This window comes from Oncorhynchus mykiss, chromosome 11 (genome assembly GCF_057628025.1).
Source record: "Oncorhynchus mykiss isolate SJ-2025 chromosome 11, ASM5762802v1, whole genome shotgun sequence".
NCBI classification, from domain to species: Eukaryota; Metazoa; Chordata; class Actinopteri; order Salmoniformes; family Salmonidae; genus Oncorhynchus; species Oncorhynchus mykiss.
Genome location: NC_143032.1, coordinates 24192403 through 24214929, shown reverse-complemented (window position 1 = coordinate 24214929; position 22527 = coordinate 24192403). Strand labels below are relative to the sequence as shown.

Below are 22527 nucleotides of genomic sequence, written 5' to 3'. Positions count from 1 at the left end.
TGCATAGACATTATCTGTAAAGACTGTGTAGATAGTTAGGCTGTTAATTATATTAGGCGACATGCGGTTGATAAATATGTAATACACTGTAATGTCATTAGTTAAAAAATTGTGATTTTCTATTATATTCTGTTCTATTGTATTTTATTATAATTAAGTCTACATTATATCCTAAAACCTGCCTGAAATACTTTTCTACCTTGCTAAAATAGACACATGCTATATCAGGAAACAGTCAGCTTGAATAGTTTTCATGTCAAGAGGGAATGTTGCAATACGAAACCTAAACCTTTTCCCCCAACACAAAGAAATTAAGATGAGATGCAGGCTATAGTGTGTGTGCACTTATAAAACCCTCCAGAGGGAAGGGTCAAGTCTGTGAGGTAAATATGCACATTCCCATAGCAACACATATAAAATGGGGTGGGGGAAGGGGGAGTCAACTTTGATCTGAATAATGAGTGCCATTCAGTTCTTTATCAACCTTGACTCTCATGTTGGATACATGTTGGTGGGTAGCCTAATGATACATATCAAATGTAGAAGAAAAGCCAAATCACATAGTTCCGTCAATTATTTATTTAGGCTGCATAATTCTGTATTCTTGGCAATCCCATGCAAATGTAATTTTTATTATGGGCCCTGTAATGAATAAGTTAAGGATGTGACCAATATCAGTTTTTGAAAGAAATGTTGTACCAGAAGATAACAATATCCATAAATGGATGCTTAAAAGGATGTCACGACGGCACACCCTTGCATGCGAAGTCTATATTTAAAACAGTAAGGTCCATCAGTAAACACTTTTTGTGTCTCTGTGGATGTGTCCTGGCTTTTTCCAAATGGCAACTGGGAAAAAACAACCTCCGAACAAAAGGCTCTACCGGACAATAGAAGAATGGCCTGATGCCATGAGCGCGCATACCAGTGTTTTCACTGGTAGGCTCCGGCCTTCGTCAATCACACCCACATGTGATTTGCATAAAGGAGTGGACTATAAAATCCGACATTGGTCAACTGCAGAGTTCTCGCTGGGGTAGTACTGTTCAGAGGTTTCATCACACACTGAAGTGGAAGTCCAATTTGAGAGAAGGCATTTACACCGCTTTTTGAAGAAAGAATAAACCTTAGGGACCAAAGGATTACAATATGAACCGGACAACCAGCAGGCAAACCACCTCTTCATCCTCTTACAAGAGGATGTTCGGCGGCGAAGGACGGCCCAGTGTCGGGATGGCTCGGTCCACCTTGTCTAGCCGCCAGTACTCGAGCCCGGTGCGCTCCTCTCGGATGTCCTACAGCGTCTCCTCCGCTCCGCCGAGCATTTACGCCTCCAAGAATGTCCGACTTCGCAGCAGCGCCCCGATGCCCCGGCTCTCGTCGGATACTGTGGACTTCGCCCTGTCCGATGCCATCAACTCGGAGTTCAAAGCCAACCGGACCAACGAGAAGGCGGAGATGCAGCACCTCAATGACAGGTTCGCCAGCTACATCGACAAAGTGCGCTTTCTGGAGCAGCAAAACAAGATCCTGTTAGCGGAGCTGGAGCAGCTAAAGGGCAAAGGCGCGTCCCGTATCGGGGATCTGTACGAAGATGAGATGAGGGATCTGCGGAGGCAGGTGGACCAGCTCACCAATGAGAAAGCCCATGTCGAAGTGGACCGGGACAACATGGGAGAGGACATCGAGAGGCTCAGAGAGAAGTAGGCAACGACTGTATTTAATTTTCTATAAATGCCCCCCCCCCCCCTCTCTGAAGCACTATATGAGCTATTAATGCACTACACGTCCCGTTTCAGTTTTTGTTCCTCCAGACCTTTGTTGGAATACATGAATTAATTCCACCAAAATGTTTCTCTTGGCAACGGCTCATGCATTCTTTAGTTCTTTGTAAAGCCATTAGCCCACAGCCCCAGAACTACACGCAGATTACGGGCTTTTAAGCGCTCTTCACTGTCATAGCTTTAGCTGTTTTGTTCAAGGCCTGGATGCAGTTTTGCACTGAACATATTATGCAATCACGAAATACTTAAATGAGCTCATTCTTCCAATGGCAACTTTCCATTAGACTATTTTAGCTGTTTTTAAAGAGAGGGGAACGATTTTCCTTTCTTGTACTTCAGATAATCACATATGGCAAAGAAGGCATATAACGTTGTAGCCGACTGCAAAGAGTAAGTTATTGGTGAAAGTAACCTCAGATAAAAGACTAGATGTTATGGTGATATTACAGTCGAACTCAAGAGTTGCACCATGGCCTTCCATACTCCAGGACTTCCTCGCCAAATGTGGGTGTGGCAATTGAAATGCATTATATAATACACTCCAATGCTATTCTCAGGCTCCAAGATGAGATGATCCAGAAAGAGGAAGCGGAGCACAACCTGCAGAGCTTCAGACAGGTATGGTAGAAAGTCCCATTCACAGTACTCCTTCATTTGTTTCATTCATCTAAAAAATGTGTGAACACAACATTATTTTTATACGTGTGACACCATCTCTTTATTTTCAACAGTAAACTAACTACACAGTCCTGTTAATTTCATACTGAGTACTTGTGATTGTTTTTTCCTACTAAAGCATGTATTTTGAAATGTGAAGATAAACTTCATGCCTGTTGATGTTGCTTTGCGTGGTAGCATAGGTCCCATGTAGAGGTTTCACCTCCAGTGACAACCTCTCGGAACAGCCAGCCATGTTGGGTGTGTTGCAACCAACTCCATTTGACAAATCATTTTGACACGAGTGTGTGTATGTAATTGTAAGATGCAGGGCTCCCTTGCAAACGAGACATTGGTCTCAGTGGCACGCCCTGGTAAAATAAAAACGTTTTTGCTGTTCACTCAGGGAGGGAAGTGTGTGCAGTTTACATTTGAATGATTGTGCCTTTCCACTCATGCTGGCTACTCAAGTGTTACTCTAGACATTTTAGAAGGTATTTTGGGGATTTAGATAACATCTCCATTGGTTTTCATGAATTTGGTGGCTTTGCAGTGAGGAGCAGCTTTGTTACTGAGGACCTTGGTGGTTATCGATCCTCTCTTACACCTCAGTGGGCTCCCCATTCAGAATGCAGTCCCATTCAAATGAGCAATACAACTTTGTTTTGGCGAGAACATGAACTCAAGTGGAGCGCCCTGATAACATATACGCAACCTAATCCCTATTCTTAGAATTATGTATATACCTCATCCTTATCAAGATGCCACTTTCTAGCCTCATTGTGTTTTTAGTCCCTTTGTTCTCCCCTTGGGGAATTGCCAGTGGGAACACTTAGTGGGGTGAGGTTGTCAAATATAATTTTACAAGAACCCAGCTGTTGACACGTCTGTCAGAACTGAACAGAGGATGGTCCACAGCAGCTCTCCTCCATCCAGGCCCGGTCTGGTCCGGGCCAGCCACTGTGTCACTGTCTGTGTTTTAAAATGAGCTCAATGGACAGCTTTGTCCCAGTCGGAAATTATGGCAGGAAAGCTGATTCTCCAATGCCATTGTTTCTGTTCTGTTGATGAGGCGATGGAGAGGGGGGTTGTGGGTTAAATGACAAAGCAAGCTGTTGTCTGGGTGGGTGGTACCAGTGGTGGGGATGAGGGGTGGGTGAGCGGCACTGACTGACCTCGGCACACTGGTCGGCCGGCAGGCAGCAGACAAACTGACGGTGTTTGTTAAAGTACATCTGGCGCTGGCAACAAGGGCTCTCCACATCCGGGCCAGAGGGTGACAGAGACGAGAGGCCAGCAATCTGTATGTGTCCAGCAGTAACGCACTTATGCTGGGAATACTTATAAATTGAGCTTTATTGACATGAGGCTGTTTTTTTTAAATAATTTTTGTATCTGATTATTTTCCCCCAGTAATTATGCTGCTTGTTCACTTATTCTTCATTAGGGTTTTTAAATACAGGAAACAACTGCTTCTGTGATTTAATGCCATGGTATACAGGAAGCTGGGAGTTTGGCTCAAGATGATCAGCACTGACAGGCCTTCAAGATGTGAAAAATGTGGGTGTAATACAATGCATTATAAAGAAGTTACCTGAGACATGGTAAGGAGACCATGTCTCTGGATTTGGAAGATTGATTAAAGGTATATTCTATAATATATTAGTTTATTTCCAAAATGCTTTAAACACACCATGTGTTTTTTCATCAAATTATTGCTTCATGTGTGTGCAAAAAAAAAAAAAAAAATCTATATATCTAGATAGATACAGATTTTAGGTGCATTTTTTTTTTTTTTTAGGCAAAATGCTATATAGCCATTGTTTACCTGACATGGAATGTTTTGTGTCCTGTATTTTTGACTCTGGTTGTCACACCTAGCGATCGATGTTAAGATGAATGCACTTAGTGTAAATCCCTTTGGATAAGACCACCTGCTAAATGACTCGTGACATTATTGAATTATATCAAATTGTCACGTGTATAATTTGTACATTTCTTTATTGAAAATTAGTTATTTGTTACAGTTGACTGAACTTTTCTTTCAGTGAGGTGGATATAGCATTTTGATATGACATGAAACCCTCAAGTGATTTCAAACGAATACATGTCATTGAACAACCCCATCCCATGAGTGAAAAAAACATTTATCTAATTATTTAAAGAACAAAGGTTAATATACCAACATTTGTGAAAATGTGTAGATTTTTGGCATGAAACTCTTTCTATGCCATTTAGACTCTTATCCAAACATTTTATGTACAGGTGGGCCCAGGTTTGAACCCACTATCCAGGCATCGCAAGTGCCATCCTCCACCAATTGTGCTACTGTGGCCCATTTATTCCATGTGGACCACTATTTTCTGCAATGCCACTGTACGGGATCTAGTATGTGATGTAAAACTTTGTACAAAAATGTTACTGTGTGTAGGATGTGGACAATGCCTCCCTTGCTCGTCTGGACCTGGAGAGGAAGGTGGAGTCTCTTCAGGAGGAAATCATCTTCCTCAGGAAGCTGCATGATGAGGTGAGACTATGACAGTGGTTAACACCTGCCTCTCCAACCTTACCTGACACCCACACCTGTCCCAATGGATAGTGTTTATTAGGAAGCTGAATGACCAAGTGTTTCACCTGTCCTGACAGACATCACAGATGACCATGGTGTTGTCACTTAACAGTCTGTCCATCTAACCTTACACCCCCACCTGTGCCAAGTTCGGACAGTCTGTGTCCGGCCACCTCCGCCGTCACCAAGGCCTAAGAGGATCATGGTATTGGCCTAGCCAGCAGGGTCATTGCCATGGTGATTACACACTCTCAGCGGATCGGAAGTCTGGGATTTACTGTCTAGAGGATAAATGCATGGCAGGTGGATCAAAGACTTAGATCAATTTGAAATATTCCTTTTGAAGAGGTTTGGCTGAATATACATCTCAAGTTACTCAACAACCCATCTACATTGAGTATACTGTAACAAACATCTGTGACCACGCTACATTATTGGACGTTAGCCATTTAGGTAACCTTCTGATCTAAGAGTCAGTATTGTAACCGTCCCTCTCCTTTATCCACTCTGTAGGAGGTTGCTGAGCTGCAGGCACAGATCCAGGATCAGCATGTCCAGATTGATATGGATGTGGCCAAGCCTGATCTGACGGCTGCCCTGAGGGACGTGCGTGTGCAGTACGAGACCCTGGCCAGCAGGAACCTCCAGGACTCTGAAGACTGGTACAAGTCCAAGGTCAGTACCCCCTCACTCACACTATGGTCGTGTCCCAAATGGCTTTGGTCAAAAGTCGTGCACTGAATGGGGGTGCTATTTGGGATGCATCTGTGTCCCCCTCACACTGTCTGTCCTCTACCTGTCGTTCAATCCCTCACACTGGCTTCGTGTCTCTTTGGCCCCGTCTGTCACTAATCACAATGAAAGTTTATACTTTGAGAGGACGTAGTAGGCTAGTGTCTTGCTATGGAGCCGAACAACATCAGGGTTTTAAATCTTTGAAGATTGATTGCAAATGCTATTTAGTTAACTGTTTTATGAATCCAAAGCTGTCCTACCATGACAAAGCACAGTAGCAGTTCTGGTGTGCAGGTGCAGCAGTGATCGCTCTAGGGATGACGGAGGAGAAATGTCTAGCGGGGCTATTCCTTGTAGGATTAGCTTTTCAGTCTCCTAACAGGCCAGATGGTGCTGTAGGGCTCAGTGGATTGAGTGGACAGCTGACCACTCACTGAGTCAATGACAATGGTCTGTGAGTGACCGCAGGGTGCATTGCTCTAAAGCATATTGATCTTCTCCATGGAAAACTAAATGGAAACATTTGAGTATTGGATAAAAGGTCATACAAAGTGATTTCTCTAATGCTGTAGAAGTGTTTTCAGAGAGCGAGAGACAAATTGCCTGTTTTGTGTTAAGGCTAAACGTCTGGGCTTACAGCCAGGGTGAGAAAGAGGCTGAGCGTTCAGCTTTTAATCTCAGGGTTCAGGAGTAGAGCAGAGTTTTCTCACAAGTCCCTCTCTTGCTCACGCTCACCTTCTGTCTATATCCCCTTGCCTCAGACTCCCACACATCAATTAAGGCTAATTAAAAAGCCTTAATCTCCAATGATGACTAACAAGGCCTCTGCCCGCTCTCTTTCCCACGCCCATCTATCTTTATCTCTCCCCATCCCCCTCAGTTTGCTGACCTGTCTGAGGCTGCAAACCGTAACACCGATGCCATCCGGCAGGCCAAGCAGGAGGCTAACGAGTACAGGCGTCAGGTACAGGCCCTAACCTGTGAGGTGGATTCTCTCAAAGGAACTGTAAGTACCTTCCCTGTTCACTTCCTCTATTGACTGACTTGGCCTTATTCCTTTCAGCTCCTAGTGGAGCAAAGGGCCTCGCTCGTGAGTCTCCAGCAAACCCGACGTCTCACTCCAGAGGAAATGTAGTGTACTACTAGAGTGAGGAGTACTGGCAGAATCTCCTGTGCTTAGTCAGATGAAATGCAACTTTAATGCAATGAGTGGTTGAATGCAAAAAATAGACTAGCAAAACCACCTCTGCTGACTGAGTGCATTCTGGTGTCCTCCCAAGACTTGACTTTAACAACCCAGATGCAATACAATGTTAATGGAATTTCTGGAAGTGTCCTTGCAGAGAATTTTGAAATGTGTAGCATCCCTTTACCTCAGACAATGACCTGGCTTGTTGGCGCTAGTCCCTTCCTGTCTCTACTATGTATTTACTTAGACTCCTACAGCCACATCTCGGGGAAACCTATATATGAGCGCATAGCGTAATTTAACCTGAGACGATCAGTCATCTCTTATCAACCTATGTGTAGAATGAGTCCATGGAGCGTCAGATGAGGGAGCTGGAGGAGAGCTTTGGCTGCGAGGCTAATAACTTCCAGGACACCATCTCTCGCCTGGAAGATGACATCAGGAACATGAAGGATGAGATGGCCCGTCACCTCAGAGAGTACCAGGACCTTCTCAACGTCAAGATGGCCCTGGACATAGAGATCGCCACCTACAGGAAGCTGCTGGAGGGAGAAGAGAGCAGGTGAGGTCATGATGGACAGATGCTTACCAAGCTGCTGGAGGGAGAGGGGAGCAGGTGACCTAAGCAGAGAAAGTAGAGGGCAGAGAATGAGGGAGTAGAGTTAATGAGGGGGAAAGGGGGAGGTGGGTGTATGTATATAGGGAAATGTATTTGCCTGTTGGTGTTTGTCCACAATACGTGTATTTCGGTGTTTATGGTGGCTTATACAAGAGACAGATGAGTCAAGACTGAAACAAACAGGTTTTATCTTGTGTTCTCCTCTGGACTGTAGATAAGCGTATTAAACGGGCCTGTAAGGAAGATTAGTGTTTCAGTGGTTTGCATGCCAGTTTCTCAACTTCAGACGTCAAGCTGTGTCTAATGCGCTTTTCCTTCTCTCCTACCCCCTCTGTCTCTTCATCCCTCCTAGAATCACCACTCCCATGCCCAACTTCTCATCATTTAACCTGAGAGGTAGGTTCCCTTTAACGCTTTAGAACAGAGCACTACCTCACTACCTCCTGTGTTACTCATGAGGATATATTTAACACTAGCTTGACAACTTCACCAGGTAACCAGCGGCACTATCCTCATATAACCTCCGAGTGATGCAGTTGAGCCTTTCAATTATGGATAGATGGGATTCTGAAAGTCCTTCTCAAAGAAATTATGTAATGGCATGTAACCGCTTATATGGCGACATAAAGGTTGTATGCAATAATTCATTTCACTAGAAAGGTTAATATAGTGTTGTATTTATTTTTTTTGAAATTTTACCCCGTTTTCTTCCCAATTTTGTGGTATCCAATTGTTTTTAGTAGCTACTATCTTGTCTCATCGCTACAACTCCCGTACGGGCTCGGGAGAGACGAAGGTTGAAAGTCATGCGTCCTCTGATACACAACTCAACCAAGCCGCACTGCTTCTTAACACAGCGCACATCCAATCCGGAAGCCAGCCGCACCAATGTGTCGGAGGAAACACCGTGCACCTGGCAACCTTGGTTAGCGCGCACTGCGCCCGGCCCGCCACGGGAGTCGCTGGTGCGCGATGAGACAAGGATATCCCTACCGGCCAAGCCCTCCCTAACCCGGGCAACGCTGGACCAATTGTGCGTCGCCCCACGGACCTCCCGGTCGCGGCCGGTTACGACCGAGCCTGGGCGCGAACCCAGAGTCTCTGATGGCACAGCTGGCGCTGCAGTACAGCGCTCTTAACCACAGCGCCACCCGGGAGGCCTGAGTGGAACATTTCAATATAATTTTATCCAATTATCCAATTTATCTATTCAATATTTTGTCTCATTGCAGAATCCATGCTGGAGGCAAGACCAATGATTGACAACCTGTCAAAGAAGGTTGTGATCAAGACCATTGAAACTAGAGATGGTCATGTAAGTACTAGACTCCATTTAAGTCTATAGAATTAAGAATGCATAACATCAGTGAAGGCTGAGTTGAAGGTCTGTCCGTTCGACTTTCATGTTAGACACAAGTCCACTGTGGCCTGATACTAAGACATCACAAAGGCACATACATTCTTATGACAAGTTATAATGCGTTATACCTGTAAGCTGCAAGTAAAGTGTTGCCATACTCACTATAACCTCCCTCTCCTCATCAGGTGATCAATGAGTCCACCCAGAACCATGATGACTTGGAGTGAACATCACATAGCATGTCTCTATTGAGAAGAGAAAGTAGTTAGCAGCAGCATACTGGGGGGGAAATATACTGTCTGGGGATGAGGAGAAAGCAAAATGGGATATTTCTGTTTGTGAGTAAAACTAAACAAAAACAGCTTTAAAAGTGCCTTTTTGACATGTTAGGGTACTTGCTGATCTGGTAGGGTTGTTGCTAGGTAGGATAGACACTGTTTAGAGGAGATGAAACCAGCTTTACTGAATGTTTCTGTTTGACCACAGACACTGGGCAATTCTTAAATGACACTTATTTTTTCTATGTTATAGTGCTCTACCTTTTTATAGGGCTCTAGTGAAAAGTAGTGCACTAAGGGAATAGGGTGTCATTTGTGATGCAACCACACTGAGTCTAGTTTACACTTGCGCTGTTAGACTTAGACCATAGCAACACTTTGAGCAATGGCTGTTTTTTTTTCTATTCTAATTTACCAAAATCATGGGAAGGATTGAAGCACTGTTTCATGTACACAAACAAGACCAACACAACTGTCAACGCTTCTGTAAGTCAATAAAGCTTTGAGGAAAATAACATTTATTCTGAGGTGTCTTGAATTATCCTTTTTTTTTTTTTTCGAGTTTAATGGCCAAAGTACTCTTAGTGTTTAATTCCGTTTAATTCAAATTCCAGGTCAGTCTCGATTCCTATGTTAGGTGAATTCATTTCCCAAGTCAATATTATCACTGACAATTCCTCAAATTCAATTCCTTCAGGCTGATCATGTCAGTGTTCAGACAGCCTAGCTACACTGGAGATTTAGATAAATTGAAATGATTTAAAACAAATCCTGCAGTCAATATTTGATACTAAGTGCATTCATTTCATTGTGGGAAATGTAAAAATATGGAATTCCAAAGATTTAAATGTTTTTCCAATTCATTCTAATTTCAATTCCATAACTTGAATTAAACAATTCTCCACTTCATGAGTGCATTTGAGAATTGGGGTAAATTCCAATTCAACCCTGCTAGTATGCTGTTTATTGATATTTATCTACTATAAAGTTCAAACTTGGACTTAAACACTATCATGAAACCTCAGAGCTCTACACAATTGTCCTCTTGGTAATTATCAAGTCCACATCTGTTTCCTCTGCCTCTGCCTATCTCCTGGCCCGCTACAGTGGAGGAAGTGACAGAGCATTATCAAAAAGTGACAGTGTAATGGCAGGTCCTGCTAACGCACAAGGCAACTTCCCAAACCCTGCTGTCTACAACCCCAGACAACTGCATGAGTGCGCTAAATACAGCTGGGTAGAGTTCAGTCTACCCTATTGAGTTCTCATGCATTTGGTAGGTAATGGTCACGAGGAATTCACTATACAGTAAGTGCAAGATGCAGCTTAGCAATAAGGTGGGGGAAATGAGCACACAACCATGGTCTCCACTCTACTAGGATGCTAACAAACAAACATGAGCTTGAAAGAAGTTCAAACTTCCTCACTCTAACCCTTGTCCCTTCGCACCAATCACAAGAAAGCTGGATCAAGAGCTCAGTCCCTTGATAGGCCCTCTGACCTCTATTTGGGGGTAACATTCCTGTGAGTATTCTGGGGCCGAGACGGCCAAATACCCAAAAGGGTGCTGTTTCGGGTCAGTGGGTTAGATCTGTTTTCAGACTGCTTCATTCCCACTGGTGATGCTGTGTTGGTATCAGGAAATTTGGAGAGCTAATTTAAGCCCTATTCTCTACATAGCCTGGACATAAGTCCACATACTCCTGCTGTGTGGCAGAGAGTAAATGAGTAGTTCATAAATTGTGTTGGAGACCAGGTCTGTGCCCCAAATGGCATGCTATGCCCTATAGTGCACCACTTTTAACCAGGGCCCATATGGCTTTTGTCAAAAAGTAGTGCAGATAGTCTACAATCTGTAGTTCCTGAGTAGATTTCCTGTCTTTGACTACCTCCTAGTGGAAAATGCTGTGTAAAAGCGCATACACCCACACCTAGGCCTACCTTAGTCATTCATATTCATCCCTCTAAACATGTTAGCGATGCTCACATAATCCATGCATCCACACACTTTATTCTATGGTCATTTTTGTGATAGCCTCCCACTGGGCACAGACGTTCGTTTGTCTAGTTTTGCTCTACGTGAACTCAAGGTGAAATCAAAACATTTCACCATGTCATTGGATTTAGGTTCAAATGTGTGCAGAAAAAATATTCTCAAATGACGTGGAAACACATTGATTCAACCAGTTTTTACTTGTGGACGGGAAAGGCATAAAGGCACATTCCTTTTGCCAGTACGTCTCCGCACATTACTATAATATATACTGTTGCATATTTATCAACCGATAGTTTTTATACGGTGAAACATTAAGTTTATTGTGGCCTAAAACTTTTAAAATATAATTGTTTGCCACTGGACATCCACAAATGAATACATACCATACGAAATTAGTTTACTATGTTAAATCTACCACTGAGTCCAGATTAGCCATTGAACTCACTTAACTGCAGTCAGAGATGGACGAGGAAACGAAACATCCCACTCGCAATTTTTTTTTCTGGTTCAGATATAGTCAATGACTTAAGCAGACCGGACCCAGTTGCTATCGCATTGGTTCCAAAATGGGAGAGCTATGCCTTAAGCAGACCGGAACTGTGACAATTTTTGTCAATGGTAAACGGCTTGACTCAGATATAATTCATCCACCATCTTTGCTGTAGTCTTCTTTCCAAATAAGAAATGACAAACCTGAGGTGGGAATGGGAAAGTTTGTTTTGCATGGCCCGGTGCCTCGGTTGGTCTGGATGTATCCTAACATAGGTAATATTCCAGATTGTAAAGTCCTCAATGCTATCAGATGAATCGCAGAACATACAGTGGGGCAAAAAAGTATTTAGTCAGCCACCAATTGTGCAAGTTCTCCCACTTAAAAAGATGAGAGGCCTGTAATTTTCATCATAGGTACACTTCAACTATGACAGACAAAATGAGAAAAACAATCCAGAAAATCACATTGTAGGATTTTTTATGATTTTTTTTGCAAATAATGGTGGAAAATAAGTGGTCAATAACAAAAGATTATCTCAATACTTTGTTATATACCCTTTGTTGGCAATGACAGAGGTCAAACGTTTTCTGTAAGTCTTCACAAGGTTTTCACACACTTGCTGGTATTTTGGCCCATTCCTCCATGCAGATCTCCTCTAGAGCAGTGATGTTTTGGGGCTGTTGCTGGGCAACACGGACTTTCAACTCCCTCCAAAGATTTTCTATGGGTTTGAGATCTGGAGACTGGCTAGGCCACTCCAGGACCGTGAAATGCTTCTTACGAAGCCACTCCTTCATTGCCCCGGGCGGTGTGTTTGGGATCATTGTCATGCTGAAAGACCCAGCCACGTTTCATCTTCAATGCCCTTGCTGAAGGAAGGAGGTTTTCACTCAAAATCTCACAATACATGGCCCCATTCTTTCCTTTACACAGATCAGTCGTCCTAGTCCCTTTGCAGAAAAACAGCCCCAAAGCATGATGTTTCCACCCCCATGCTTCACAGTAGGTATGGTGTTCTTTGGATGCAACGCAGCATTCTTTGTCCTCCAAACACGACGAGTTGAGATTTTACCAAAAAGTTATATTTTGGTTTCATCTAACCATATGACATTCTCCCAATCTTCTTCTTGATCATCCAAATGCTCTCTAGCAAACTTCAAACGGGCCTGGACATGTACTGGCTTAAGCAGGGGGACACGTCTGGCACTGCAGGATTAGAGTCCCTGGCGGCGTAGTCTATTACTGATGGTAGGCTTTGTTACATTGGTCCCAGCTCTCTGCAGGTCATTCACTAGGTCCCCCCGTGTGGTTCCGGGATTTTTGATCACCATTCTTGTGATCATTTTGACCCCACGGGGTGAGATCTTGCGTGGCGCCCCAGATCGAGGGAGATTATCAGTGGTCTTGTATGTCTTCCATTTCCTAATAATTGCTCCCACAGTTGATTTCTTCAAACCAAGCTGCTTACCTATTGCAGTTTGACAGTTCTTTGGTCTTGGCCATAGTGGAGTTTGGAGTGTGACTGTTTGATGTTGTGGACAGGTGTCTTTTATACTGATAAGTTCAAACAGGTGCCATTAATACAGGTAACGAGTGGAGGACAGAGGAGCCTCTTAAAGAAGAAGTTACAGGTCTGTGAGAGCCAGAAATCTTTCTTGTTTGTAGGTGACCAAATACTTATTTTCCACCATAATTTGCAAATAAATTCATTAAAAATCCTACAATGTGATTTTCTGGATTTTTTTTTCTCATTTTGTCTGTCATAGTTGAAGTGTACCTATGATGAAAATTACAAGCCTCTCATCTTTTTAAGTGGGAGAACTTGCACAATTGGTGGCTGACTAAATACTTTTTTGCCCCACTGTATATCCAAAATGTACATTTATTTGGCGAGTTTGATCCAGAAAAGAACAGCTTCCAAATTGCGCATCGTCACTACAAAATATCTCAAAAGTTGCCTGTAGACTTTGCCAAAACATTTCAAACTACTTTTGTAATACAACTTTAGGTATTTTTTAAATGTTAATAATTGATCAAATTGAAAACGGGTCTATCTGTGTTCAATACAGGAAGAAAACAAACCAAGCTACTTTTCAAGTCTTGCGCAACTCTCAACAGTGTTACCCAGTTCCTAGATGGCCGTACTTATTCATTGCACAAAGGAATAACCTCAACCAAAGACTGGTGACCTCCAGTGGAAGCGGTAGGAACTGAAAACAAGTTCCTAAGAAATATCGTTTCCCAATGAGAACACACTGAACAGACAGAGACCTAAAAAAAAAAAGAAAAATCTGAACGGTTAGTCCTCGTGGTTTTGCCTGCTACATAAGTTCTGTTATACTCACAGACATCAAATCAGAATCAAATCAAATGTATTTATATAGCCCTTCGTACATCAGCAGATATCTCAAAGTGCTGTACAGAAACCCAGCCTAAAACCCCAAACAGCAAGCAATGCAGGCGTAGAACCAGGTTGGCTAGGAAAAACTCCCTAGAAAGGATTTCAATATCTAATCATGGTATGGGGTTGTTCAATAACAGACATTTGTTTGAAAGTTATCCCTTGATTTCATTTCAGAGACAAACAATCATGTTTTTTTGCTAAATAACATTTTTTTTCTCACATACATGTGTTTAGCAGATATGATTGCGGGTGTAGCAAAATGTTTGTGTTTCAAGCTCCAACAGTTCAGTAATATCTAACCATACACACAAACTAAAAGTAAAGAAGGGAATTAAGGAATATATAAATATTAGGATGAGCAAAGTCGGAGTGGCAAAGACTGAAATACTGTAGAATAGAATACAGTATATACACCACCATTCAAAAGATTGGGGTCACATAGAAATTTCCTTGTTTTTTTTAAAGAAAATCACTTTTTGTCCATTAAAAGTATATCAAATTATCTACAGTTGAAGTCGGAAGTTTACATACACTTAGTTTGGGGTCATTAAAACTTGTTTTTCAACCACTACACCAATTTCTTGTTAACAAACTATAGTTTTGGCAAGTCGGTTAGGACATCTACTTTGTGCATGACACAAGTAATTTTTCCAACGATTGTTTACAGACAGATTATTTCACTTATAATTCACTACATCACAATTCCAGTGGGTCAGAAGTTTACATACACTACATTGACAATTCCTTTAAACAGCTTGGAAAATTCCAGAAAATGTCATGGCTTTAGAAGCTTCTGATAGGCTGATTGACATCATTTGAGTCAATTGGAGGTGTACCTGTGGATGTATTTCAAGGCCTACCTTCAAATTCAGTGCCTCTTTGCTTGACATCATGGGAAAATCTAAAGAAATCAACCAAGACCTCCACAAGTCTGGTTCATCCTTGTGAGCAATTTCCAAACGCCTGAAGCTACCACGCTCATCGGTACAAACAATAGTACGCAAGTATAAACACCATGGGACCGCGCAGCCGTCATTCCGCTCAGAAAGGAGACACGTTCTGTCTCCGAGAGATGAACGTACTTGGGTGCGAAAAGTGCAAATCAATCCCAGAACAACAGCAAGGGACCTTGTGAAGATGCTGGAGGAAACAGGTACAAAATATCTATATCCACAGTATAACGAGTCCTATATCGACATAACCTGAGAGGCTGTTAGGCAAGGAAGAAGCCACTGCTCCAAAACCGCCATAAAAATTGCCAGACTACAGTTTTCAACTGCACATGGGGACAATAATCGTACTTTTTTGAGAAATGTCCTCTGGTCTGATGAAACAAAAATATAACTGTTTGGCCATAATGATCATCGTTATGTTTCGAGGAAAAAGGTGGAGACTTGCAAGCCGAAGAACACCATCCCAGCATCATGTTGTGGGGGTGCTTTGCTGCAGGAGGGACTGGTGAACATCACAAAATAGATAACATCATGAGGATGGAAAAGGATGTGGATATATTGATGCAACATCTCAAGACATCAGTCAGGAAGTTAAAGCTTGGTAGCAAATGGGTCTTCCAAATGGACAATGACCCCAAGCATACTTCCAGAGTTGTGGCAAAATGGCTTAAGGACAACAAAGTCAAGGTATTGGAGTGGCCATCACAAAGCCCTGACCTCAATTCTATAGAATATTTGTGGGCAGAACTGAAAAAGCGTGTGCGAGGAAGGAGACGTTCAAACCTGACTCAGTTACACCAGCTCTGTCAGGAGGAATGTGCCAAAATTCTTCCAACTTATTGTGTGAAGCTTGTGGAAGGCTACCTAAACGTTTGACTCAAGTTAAACAATTTAAAGACAATGCTACCAAATACTAATTGAGTATATGTAAACTTCTGACCCACTGGGAATGTGGTGAAAGAAATAAAAGCTGAAATAAATCATTCTCTCTACTATTATTCTGACATTTCACATTCTTAAAATAAAGTGGTGATCCTAACTGACCTAAGACAGGGAATTTTTGCGAGGTTTAAATGTCAGTAATTGTGAAAAACTGAATTTAAATGTATCTGGCTAAGGTGTACTGTATGTAAACTTCTGACTTCAATTGTATATGGGGCAGCAGCCTATGTGGTGCAGGGTTACGTATCTGGGTGGAAACCGCCTAGTGATGGCTATTTAACAGTCTGATGGCCTTGAGATAGAAGCTGTTTTTCAGTCACTCGGTTCAAAGTTTTATGCACTAAAATGACCTCGCCTTCTGTATGATAGCGGGGTGAACAGGCAGTGGCTCGGGTGGTTGTTGTCCTTGATTATCTTTTTGGCCTTCCTGTGACATCGGGTGCTGTAGGTGTCCTGGAGGGCAGGTAGTTTCTCTGTCTCAATTTAGGTGGTCTCGAACACAACACTGTAGTTGTCTCCAGGGTGGCCAGATATTTCTGAGTTTACAGACAAAGACAGACAATCTAAGCTCAACCAAATTAACCACTCCGACAGCCGAGATTGCGCAAAGGCCCTCAGCTCTCTATGCATAGGAACTACAGTGTGGATACAGGACATCCGGGACAAAGGTACAGTGCAAGGACATGCAGACACCACACTCCATCCTAGTAAACACTCATGGCCAGACAGACAGGAGAAACCACCGACACCTCACACTGGCCCAAACAGAAAATGAGCCACCACGGAACCTCTGACTTGAGCTCCAAGGAGCCTCCCCCAGCTCAGGCAGAGCCCTCCATTACCTCTCCATAACGTTCTCCCTCTCGACCGTACTCTATGAGGACTAGGTTGTCACCCACTTACCGTGAAGACTTTACAGCTCCATAGTTCACACCAAACACATTGAATGGGGACAGAATAAAGTCCCAGGTGTATGGAGAAGATTTGCAGGTAGTAGGTACCATGTGCTCTCTTGAAAAGAAAATAAGAAAAAAATTGACTGGATCTCTACATGTTGTTTATATGTTAGTTGTGGCATTTATTGAAATGCTAGTTCAAAGAACTGTTACAGTTGTTGACGATTTGATCTTAGACAATGCAGTTCTGTGTTTTCTGTTATTCCTTAAGGAAGGGAGATGTAGGAGTAGTTACAAGTCCCCCTCCATAAGGAGGCGCAAGGTGACCGAGTTAATAAATACTGTGTTGAAGCCAGATAAAGTAATTCATATTTCCTACTAACTCTGGTGTCAGTGTCTCTTCGCTTCATAACTTAACAATTCCATTGGTAGTAAGATGATATGTCCACCCACTCGGGGCATCGGGCCATGAGAATCAAACTTGCTCATTCCAAGGACAATAGGCTATGCAAGCATGTATGGATGCATCGTTTTCCTGGAAGTAGGCTTTTTATTTATTTTTTTAATATGTTTTACTTTTGTAGGCTTTTTGAATTGTATTCAATGGGCAAAACGTAGCGCAAAGGTTTTCAGCACAATAAGTTAATAAAAGGCATCTGGCAAAAGTAAATTCATCCACAAACACAAATGTAATTGTATATCTTAAATAACCACATTTTCGTGAATTTAATGATGTAATCATCTTGCCAATTCAAAAGATTAGGGGACATGATACGGAAGTAAGGCAGAAGAGGTGGCTACTTTCACATGGTACTGTACATTCAATACAACTCAAAACTCGCAAACTTGACATTTCTGACTTGGAAACTCGTTGTAGAAAGAGGAGCTCAGATTTTTCCACTTGAAGAGTATCAGAATCAACCAATAGTAAGCTCTACACGAACAACATAAGCAAATTTAAACTTGGAGGTCCCGAGTTTCCGAGTTGTCTTGAAAGCACCAATAGAATTGGGCTCAACTATGAGGGCGAGGTTAATGTCATCGTCAACCTTGTAGAAGGCTTCCCGGGATTCAAATGAATGCTTTGTTCACCTGAAATGTCACGCCCTGATCTTAGATATCTCTGTTTTCTATATATTTTGGTTAGGTCAGGGTGTGACTACGGTGGGTACTCTAGGTTTTTGTATGTCTAGAGTTTTTTGTATGTCTAGGGGTTTTGTATGTCTAGGGGTTTTGTATGTCTATGTTGGCCTGATATGGTTCCCAATCTGAGACAATGTTGCCTGTCAGCACTATATTCTATAGCTTCACGTTTCGTTTGTTATTTTGTTAGTTTGTTCGGTGTTCATTATTTTAATAAAGAGAATGTACGCATACCTCGCTGCTCCTTGGTCTCCTTCACACGACGAATGTGACAGGAAACTCTGAACCTATCAGAAACTCGGAACCTCCGAGTTAAAATGAACAGACATTATTTGTTCAGAGCTTCCTATTAGTTGATTCTGATACTATTCATTTGGGACTCTGGATAATCTTTCTACAACGAGTTACAAAGTAAGACTTTTCTGAGTTTCCTAGTTTCCTAGTTCCGACTAGCACGTGAATGCGGCATTAGTATGGCTATAACTCCCAGAACTTCACATATTTTGTGATGACCACTGCCTTAGTTTCAATCCTTTCAAGCCTCCTATTGCTGGGCCAACCTTATAATAGCACTCAGTAGGCCTAATTACAGTTCAAGGTATTTTATCACAGCTAGAATTATCCTTGATAGCCTGCCTCTTAAAATTACTAATATAGCCTATGCAATCTTAATTGAGGGGGAGCATTTCTGAAGGAAGGAATACCAAACTGTCAACATTATGACATTGGTCTTCAAAAGTTCAGAAGTTGCAACCTTTTTATATCATCCTTCATCCACAATAAAAACATAACAATTGCATTTATTTACTTGGATCTCTGGGAATAACAAAAGAAAATACATTCACCTAATTTACAAATGTCTATAATCACGTTTCCATCCACAGTCATCCCTTATAAAAAATAAATCACTACAGCTGTGATGGAAACAGGAAGTTTTGGTACAGTTATATAAATGCTGACACATAATTTGTTATTTTGTGTCTGTAAGATTAATTATGTGGAGAATGGCAGTGGAAATGCCTTTATGCGCAAATATTGATATAATATAAAAGCCATCATATCGAAGTAAACATGGAGTGAAGTGATGATACAGTGGGGAGAACAAGTATTTGATACACTGCCAATTTTGCAGGTTTTCCTACTTACAAAGCATGTAGAGGTCTGCAATTTTTATCATAGGTACAATTCAACTGTGAGAGACGCAATCGAAAACAAAAATCCAGAAAATCACATTGTATGATTTTTAAGTAATTAATTTGCATTTTATTGCATGACATAAGTATTTGATCACCTACCAACCAGTAAGAATTCCGGCTCTCACAGACCTGTTAGTTTTTCTTTAAGAATCCCTGTATTAACTGCACCTGTTTGAACTCATTACCTGTTTAAAAGACACCTGTCCACACACTCAATCAAACAGACTCCAACCTCTCCACAATGGCCAAGACCAGAGAGCTGTGTAAGGACATCAGGGATACAATTGTAGACCTGCACAAGGCTGGGGTGGGCTACAGGACAATAGGCAAGCAGCTTGGTGAGAAGGCAATAACAGTTGGCGCAATTATTAGAAAATGGAAGAAGTTCAAGATGACGGTCAATCACCCTCGGTCTGGGGCTCCATGCAAGATCTCACCTTGTGGGGCATCAATGATCATGAGGAAGGTGAGGGATCAGCCCAGAACTACACGGCAGGACCTGGTCAATGACCTGAAGAGAGCTGGGACCACAGTCTCAAAGAAAACCATTAGTAACACACTACGCCGTCATGGATTAAAATCCTGCAGCGCACGCAAGGTCCCCCTGCTCAAGCCAGCGCATGTCCAGGCCCGTCTGAAGTTTACCAATGACCTTCTGGATGATCCAGAGGAGGAATGGGAGATGGTCATGTGGTCTGATGAGACAAAAATAGAGCTTTTTGGTCTAAACTCCACTCGCATGGTTTGGAGGAAGAAGAAGGATGAGTACAACCCCAAGAACAATATCCCAACCATGAAGCATGGAGGTGGAAACATCATTCTTTGGGGATGCTTTTCTGCTAAGGGGACAGGACGACTGCACCGTATTGAGGGGAGGATGGATGGGGGCATGTATCGCGAGATCTTGGCCAACAACCTCCTTCCCACAGTAAGAGCATTGAAGATGGGTCGTGAATGGGTCTTCCAGCATGACAACGACCCGAAACACACAGCCAGGGAAACTAAAGAATGGGTCCGTAAGAAGCATCTCAAGGTCCTGGAGTGGCCTAACCAGTCTCCAGACCTGAACCCAATAGAAAATCTTTGGAGGGAGCTGAAAGTCCGTATTGCCCAGCTACAGCCCCGAAACCTGAAGGATCTGGAGAAGGTCTGTATGGAGGAGTGGGCCAAAATCCCTGCTGCAGTGTGTGCAAACCTGGTCAAGAACTACAGGAAACGTATGATCTCTGTAATTGCAAACAAAGGTTTCTGTACCAAATATTAAGTTTTGCTTTTCTGATGTATCAAATACTTATGTCATGCAATGAAATGCAAATGAATTACGTAAAAATCATACAATGTGATTTTCTGGATTTTTGTTTTAGATTCCGTCTCTCACAGTTGAAGTGTACCTATGATAAAAAATGACAGACCTCTACGTGCTTTGTAAGTAGGAAAAACTGCAAAATCGGCAGTGTCTCAAATACTTGTTCTCCCCACTTTATGTTACAGTGCCTTGCGAAAGTATTCGGCCCCCTTGAACTTTGCAACCTTTTGCCGCATTTCAGGCTTCAAACATAAAGATATAAAACTGTATTTTTTGTGAAAAATCAACAACAAGTGGAACACAATCATGAGGTGGAACAACATTTATTGAATATTTCAAACTTTTTTAACAAATCAAAAACTGAAAAATTGGGAGTGCAAAATTATTCAGCCCCTTTACTTTCAGTGCAGCAAACTCTCTCCAGAAGTTCAGTGAGGATCTCTGAATGATCCAATGTTGACCTAAATGACTAATGATGATAAATACAATCCACCTGTGTGTAATCAAGTCTCTGTATAAATGCACCTGCACTGTGATAGTCTCAGAGGTCTGTTAAAAGCGCAGAGAGCATCATGAAGAACAAGGAACACACCAGGCAGGTCCGAGATACTGTTGTGAAGAAGTTTAAAGCCGGATTTGGATACAAAAAGATTTCCCAAGCTTTAAACATCCCAAGGAGCACTGTGCAAGCGATAATATTGAAATGGAAGGAGTATCAGACCACTGCAAATCTACCAAGACCTGGCCGTCCCTCTAAACCTTCAGCTCATACAAGGAGAAGACTGATCAGAGATGCAGCCAAGAGGCCCATGATCACTATGGATGAACTGCAGAGATCTACAGCTGAGGTGGGAGACTCTGTTCATAGGACAACAATCAGTCATATATAGCACAAATCTGGACTTTATGGAAGAGTGGCAAGAAGAAAGCCATTTCTTAAAGATATCCATAAAAAGTGTTGTTTAAAGTTTGCCACAAGCCACCTGGGAGACACACCAAACATGTGGAAGAAGGTGCTCTGGTCAGATGAAACCAAAATTGAACTTTTTGGCAACAATGCAAAACGTTATGTTTGGCGTAAAAGCAACACAGCTCATCACCCTGAACACACCAACCCCACTGTCAAACATGGTGGTGGCAGCATCATGGTTTGGGCCTGCTTTTCTTCAGCAGGGACAGGGAAGATGGTTAAAATTGATGGGAAGATGGATGGAGCCAAATACAGGACCATTCTGGAAGAAAACCTGATGGAGTCTGCAAAAGACCTGAGACTGGGACGGAGATTTGTCTTCCAACAAGACAATGATCCAAAACATAAATCAAAATCTACAATGCAATGGTTCAAAAACAAACATATCCAGGTGTTAGAATGGCCAAGTCAAAGTCCAGACCTGAATCCAATCGAGAATCTGTGGAAAGAAATGCTCTCCATCCAACCTCACTGAGCTCGAGCTGTTTTGCAAGGAGGAATGGGAAAAAATGTCAGTCTCTCGATGTGCAAAACTGATAGAGACATACCCCAAGCGACTTACAGCTGTAATCGCAGCAAAAGGTGGCGCTACAAAGTATTAACTTAAGGGGGCTGAATAATTTTGCACGCCCAATTTTTCAGTTTTTGATTTGTTAAAAAAGTTTGAAATATCCAATAAATGTCGTTCCACTTCATGATTGTGTCCCACTTGTTGTTGATTCTTCACAAAAAAATACAGTTTTATATCTTTATGTTTGAAGCCTGAAATGTGGCAAAAGGTCGCAAAGTTCAAGGGGGCCGAATACTTTCGCAAGGCACTGTATGTGGTCCTCCCACTACGACTCGGGAAAGCAGACAGTTCATTAGGCTACACATTAAATGATTTATGATGAACTTCACAGGGTGGTGGAAGTGTATGGTGCTGAGCTTGATGCTGCTTTCCAATAAATATCGAGGGTCTTATTCTGGTTACATGATGATCAATGCTTGGCTGCCATTTGACAAATTATCCATAATAATCTCATCATGTACTCATA

General features: G+C 42.3%; 1 protein-coding gene across 1 annotated transcript; it reads left to right on the top strand.

Moving 5' to 3' along the window:
• Nucleotides 1-1049: 1049 nt before the first annotated feature.
• On the top strand, nucleotides 1050-9706 carry vim (vimentin). Its single transcript, NM_001124729.1, is given in 9 exon segments — nucleotides 1050-1703; nucleotides 2342-2402; nucleotides 4873-4968; nucleotides 5524-5685; nucleotides 6626-6751; nucleotides 7276-7496; nucleotides 7906-7949; nucleotides 8786-8868; nucleotides 9099-9706. Coding segments are annotated over 9 exon segments (1389 nt in total). The 5' UTR covers nucleotides 1050-1149; the 3' UTR covers nucleotides 9141-9706.
• Nucleotides 9707-22527: the final 12821 nt, after the last annotated feature.